The sequence below is a fragment of the Cebus imitator genome, unplaced genomic scaffold (genome assembly GCF_001604975.1).
Source record: "Cebus imitator isolate Cc_AM_T3 unplaced genomic scaffold, Cebus_imitator-1.0 Scaffold87, whole genome shotgun sequence".
In the NCBI taxonomy this organism is placed as follows: domain Eukaryota; kingdom Metazoa; phylum Chordata; class Mammalia; order Primates; family Cebidae; genus Cebus; species Cebus imitator.
The window spans coordinates 859,377-865,376 of NW_016107402.1; the positions used below are offsets into that span (position 1 = coordinate 859,377).

The 6,000-nt window shown below is 39.4% G+C and overlaps 1 protein-coding gene across 4 annotated transcripts in view; it reads left to right on the top strand.

Moving 5' to 3' along the window:
* The window catches only part of KDM1A (lysine demethylase 1A), a 67,684-nt gene that overhangs the window by 51,667 nt on the left and 10,017 nt on the right, over positions 1-6,000 (top strand). For all 4 annotated transcript variants that reach the window (XM_017534505.2, XM_017534506.2, XM_017534507.2 and 1 more), the window contains 5 exons: positions 715-857; positions 1,237-1,327; positions 3,097-3,231; positions 3,998-4,071; positions 5,181-5,292. In XM_017534505.2, coding sequence (XP_017389994.1) covers positions 715-857; positions 1,237-1,327; positions 3,097-3,231; positions 3,998-4,071; positions 5,181-5,292 — 555 coding nt within the window. The remainder of the gene's footprint in view (positions 1-714; positions 858-1,236; positions 1,328-3,096; positions 3,232-3,997; positions 4,072-5,180; positions 5,293-6,000) is intronic.

A 6,000-nucleotide genomic window follows, 5' to 3' on the forward strand; every position in this document is an offset into this window, starting at 1 on the left:
TGACTTAGGATCCTGGTCTTGCAGCTTGATGACCTGCTTTGTAATCTGTTTTCTTCATCCACATCAATGAAGAGCCAGACCTTCTGATCCTTCATTTACTCATGGATATCTTAAGGGCTTTATACATTCCATTCTGAACTTATTGGTGCCATAAAATATTATTACCCTGCAAAAGAATAAAGATGCTAGTGTGTTCTTACTAGAAGCCATGAATTTCACTTCTCTCTTCCCTCCTCCCACCTGAGATTCATCTTTAAGGGGAAGCAGATACCTTGGGCTTCTTATTTTCCCATCTTGCCCCTATTCTTGGAAGGTCCTCAGGTGTTTTGACATAGTTTTTGTTCTCTGGGACTTTTCTAGTGTGTTGTTTGCATGTCAGCCAGCTCAATTTAATGCATGTCAGCTCAGTGCCCCTTGTGCTCCATGTGACTTCAGTTAGCACCAGTGTAAATCTTGTGGCTGTTAATAATTGAGGTGGAGTCCCAGCTCTGAGGGCAGAAATGGGAGAGAGGAAATGTCAGGGCCCAAACATTTCATATCTCATTTAAATGGATTTGACCACTTCATAGAAAAGAAAATTTGAATCATTTTGCTCAAAGGTTTCCCCTTTGAGATACATATTTTGACCTTTATAAACTGTAGAGCATTTGTGTTTTCATAGATGGTTATATTTAGTTTTATAAGGACCAACTCTGCTATACTTCGGATTTTCAGGTTCCTAAAGAGAAAGATGAAATGGTAGAGCAAGAATTTAACCGGTTGCTAGAAGCTACATCTTACCTTAGTCATCAGCTAGACTTCAATGTCCTCAATAATAAGCCTGTGTCCCTTGGCCAGGCATTGGAAGTTGTCATTCAGTAAGTATTTTGATACTGCTTACTGTGTAGTGAGTTCCATGTGTAAAGATTTGCTATTTATGTTTTCAGTTTTTCTGCAAGTCTTATTTGAGCTAGTTTTTACTTATTTTTGTGTGAAACCATTGAATTCCAAATTAAAAATCATTTAAAATAATTATATGATCCCTTAAGGCCCCTTTCACTTCTAAAATTCATAGTTTTTATAGTATTATACTGTATTTAAGATAGCCTAGGAAATAATTTCCCACTAGCCAACTTTCTTGTTCCTAAGTATTAGAAGTTTCAGTGGGCCCTGATGCCCTTAAATGTTTTTGATGGGCACCTGTCTTATTCTGCAAAGTTGACTGTGAGACCAGGTCATACATATTTTCTCTCTTAGGTTACAAGAAAAGCATGTCAAAGATGAGCAGATCGAACATTGGAAGAAGATCGTGAAAACTCAGGAAGAATTGAAAGAGCTTCTTAATAAGGTGAAATTTTGTATTTTCTTCATAGCTGAAGAAGCTTTAATAGGAGAAAAAGTCTTTAATTTAGAAATTTTAAAAGCATTCCTGAGATTTTTTTCCTCCATGGAAGAGAAAGTCTACACAGCTGGGACTCATTCGTAAGAAAATAATGAGTAACAAAAGAGACTGTTTTATATGTCAGTCTTTCAGTGTGGCATTGTTGATAAATTGTTGCCAGAGGAAACAGTTCATCTTTCCTCTGTGTCTGGTCCCCTTTAGCTCAGGGGTGTCCAATCTTTTGGCTTCCCTCAGTCACATTGGAAAAAGAAGAATTGTATTGGGTCACACACAAAATACACTAACACTAATGATAGCTGATGAGCTAAAATAAATAAATAAATAAATCAGTGTTTTGAGGAAGTTTATGAATTTGTGTTAGGCCGCATTCAAAGCTGTCCTGGGCCACAAGTTGGACAAGCTTGGTTTAGTCATTCTAAAGTTATCCCAGTGTCCTCGGCTGAATTCTAGGACTAGCAGGGGATTAGCTGTACTGGAGCCAAGGTTCCGTTGGTGAAGACCAACAAATCAGCAGCCAGTTCATTGGCATAATTATTTATCTTGAATTGCCGCCACCCCCACCTCTGTTACCCAGGGCAGAGCTGTTAGGGCTCTTCTCTGCCACCACCTTCCAGAGCCCCAGGCTCCAGAGCATTAAAGTCCAATCATTTGTTTCTCCTCACACTGCTAGCTGCAAAGGTCACATCAGCTTAGGGAGAAAATAGCCCCTGGAGGGGTCCATATGCACCCCTGGAGGGTGCATACTCAGGGTGTGCCTGTGACTGGACTCTTGCCTCACTCTCACTATGCCTTATTTCTTCATCCTGTCTAATGAAGAGGTCTCCAGCTCACAGTCTTCATGGATTGTGGTAAGGATGAAGTGAAAAAAGTGCCTTAAGAACTACCAAGTGGCAGGGTACCTATACGGTGCCCAGTCGCAGGCTTTGTCACTCTTGTTCTGTGTAGTATCATCAGAAACCTGAAAAAAACTAACATTAAGAATGGTTCATTAAGATTCTTTGGCCAGGTGGCTCACGCTGGTAATCCCAGCACTTTTAGAGGCTGAGGTGGGTAGATCACTTGAGGTCAGGAGCTCAAGACCAGCCTGGCCAACATAGTGAAACCCCGTTTCTACTAAAAATGCAAAAAATTAGCTAGGCGTGGTAGCACACACCTGTAATCCCAGTTACTTGGGAGGCTGAGGCAGGAGAATCATTTGAACCCAGGAGGCAGAGGTTGCAGTGAGCTGAGATTGCACTGTTGCTTTCCAGCCTGGGTGACAGAACAACTCCGTTTCTTAGGGGAAAAAATTATTTGACCTTTTACATATTTAAAAAATACAGTATGACAATTTGTTTTCCAAAATAAGCTTAAGTTACATTAGCAATAGTTTCTTTTTGGTGGAGATTAAATTTATTTCAACACTGGGTTTTTTTTGTTGTTTCTTTAAATTAATGGGACACTCCTTATCCTTCTCGTTCATTTTAGAAGACAGCACCGATCTTACTTATCAGATAGAGTTGTGGTACCTTTATGTCAAGCCCTATAAGATTTCTTTCCTGTTTCCCAGATATAATGATGTAGGTTAGAACAGGTATTTAAGAATTCTAAGGACCTTGCATTGTAGCCTGTTTTGTTGTGATAGTAGTTTTGAGGAGCCAAAACTAAGGGTACATGTGATATGCATGAACTATACTTACTCTCTGGAATGGTAAATTTATACTTTTCCTTCTTAGATGGTAAATTTGAAAGAGAAAATTAAAGAACTCCATCAGCAATACAAAGAAGCATCTGAAGTAAAGCCACCCAGAGACATTACTGCCGAGTTCTTAGTGAAAAGCAAACACAGGGATCTGACCGCCCTATGCAAGGTGTGGTACACATACAGGCCTAACTGGTTTTACTTGAAATCCTAAGAAATAGTACAGATCTGGGAATTTTGGAAAAGAGAGCCACTAGCCAATCACAAGTGCCTACAGCGCAGTGAAGACGGTTTGGCACATATGGAGCCATGGGAACTTAATGGGTTAGTTTGGTTTAAGACCTGCTTGTCCTGCAGGTTCTTATCCTGTCTTAATAATCTCATCATTTTATCTGAAATATCAGTTTAGCCCTACCAGTTTAGAATAATAGTAATAAACATGGACTTCAGAGTCATTTGGGGTCAAACTGTCTGATTCAAATCCCTAACTTGGTATCTCAAGCCATGTTAGCTTGGACTCCTTAATTGTCTCATTTGTGACATAGTTGTAATACCTACCTTGAAGGGTAATTGTGAAGCTTAAATAAAATTATGTATAAAGTACTTACCCAATGCTAGGGACATGGGATGCTCATGAAATGGTCCTTGCTATGATTTTTCATCTCTACTTTGTAGCACACTAGTATGTTTCTTCCATTGTTTTCTCCTTCTGTGTGCTCCCTGCCTTCCCCTAATATTCCAGGCCCACAATGGTAGCTTGTCTCCAAAAACAGAAATCTCTTGAGTTCTATCTAACCCCAGCCTAAAACTGAGCCACACTTCCTATACATGATCTGAAGAGGAAATACGATCCAGACCTTATACTTTGTGGTATAAAGAAAGTAGGTGGATATCTGACCCTTCAGGATAACTCAGATTCACTTAATTTTTATCAGGAATATGATGAATTAGCTGAAACACAAGGAAAGCTAGAAGAAAAACTTCAAGAATTGGAAGCAAATCCTCCAAGGTAAGGAAAACAACAGAAAAGTTCAGAGGGATAGCTTTTACTGTTCTTTCACTTTGATTTAGAAGGAAAATTCTAAAGTATAGTGAACTTTTATTTATGTCAGTGAGTGGTTTAAATTGTTCGATCAATGGAAAATACCTGACTGTATGACTACTCGTGAGGTTTCTAAATCCCTGCCTCTATATTTTAATGTGTCCTAGATACCTAAATAGATTGTTTCTAAAGAGAGAGCCTTTCTCCATAAGAACTGATATTTGGATAAAGATATAATAAATGGAAATTATCTTTTTTGAGGGAGTAGAAGGTGCTGTTGCTTTACATTTCCATAATTCTGGAGACTAGGGAGGTATTATGCTTTATTTCCACTGGGTTTTTGACAGTGAATGCTGATGAAATGTTTTCATATGCATCCAGCCTCCACATAAATCTGCTTTGTTCTGTATTCAAGGATGCTGCACATCCATTTTTTTTTTTTTTTTTAGATGGAGACTCACTCTTGTCACCCAGGCTGGAGTGCAATGGTGTGATCTCAGCGGCTCACCACAACCTCCACCTCCCAGGTTCAAGCGATTCTCCTGCCTTAGCCTCCTGAGTAGCTGGGATTATAGGTGCCCGCCACCACACCCAACTAATTTTTGTATTTTTAGTAGTGATGGGGTTTCACCGTGTTGGCCAGGCTGGTCTTGAACTCCTCACCTCAGGCGATCCGCTCGCCTTGGCCTCCCAAAGTGCTGGGATTATAGGCGTGGGCCACTGTGTCGGGCCTACGCATCCTTTCTATAGCGTCTACGCTGTGTGTAAGATATAAGACCCTTTTTTACAACTAATAAGCTTTTATGATGTAAAGTGGTTTCATATGAAGAATTCTTTTTTCTTTTTTTCAAACAAATGAGGCCTACATGTGATTTGCTTTACGTAGTGAGCTTAACGCTGCTCTAGACATCAGAGATAACGAGGTTAATAAGACAGATAAGATCCTACTTATAATTTCTTCACATAAGGCACAGCCCTGGCTTAGGTTCCGACCCAGTGAGATCACCTACATCACACTAAGTGTGAAGAACTAGTGATATCTTTTAATAATCCTGTGCTCCTTTGTACTTTTGCAGTGATGTATATCTCTCCTCAAGAGACAGACAAATACTTGATTGGCATTTTGCAAATCTTGAATTTGCTAATGCCACACCTCTCTCAACTCTCTCCCTTAAACACTGGGATCAGGTAAATAAATTTCTTTTATTGTTTATTTTATTGCACATGTCTTTGAGAGGGATTGTAAGAAAAACACTTAATTTTGTGTGTTTTTAAACAGCTTTAGTAAGCGATATCATTTACATACAGTGAAATTCACCTATTTTAAGTGAACAGTTTATTGATTTGCCAGACTTCATCATAAGCCCCCACACAAACAGGATATAGAACATCTCCATCATCCTGAAAAGTTTTCTCCTGCCCCTTTGTAGTTAATATCCCATGCTCTGGCTCCTGGCCCTGGACAACCACTGATTTGCTTGTTATCACTACAATTTTGTTTATTCTACAGTTTCATATAAAGTGAATCATACAGTACATAGGTTTTTGTGTGTGATGTATTTCATGTAGTATAGTTGTTGAGATGTGCATGAAGTTTTGAGATTCGTCTTTTTTTGCTTATATCAGTAGTTTGTTCCTTTTTGTTATTTAGTAGAATTCATTGGTGCCTTGATAGGCATTTGGATTGTTTCCCTTTTGTGACTGCTAATGAATGAGGTTGCTTAAGAATGTTCATGTTGGCCGGGCGAGGTGGCTCACTCCTGTAATCCCAGCACTTTGGGAGGCCGAGGCGGGTGGATCACGAAGTCAAGAGATCGAGACCATCCTGGTCAACATGGTGAAACTCCGTCTCTACTAAAAAAAAATACAAAAAAAAATTAGCTGGGCATGGTGGCA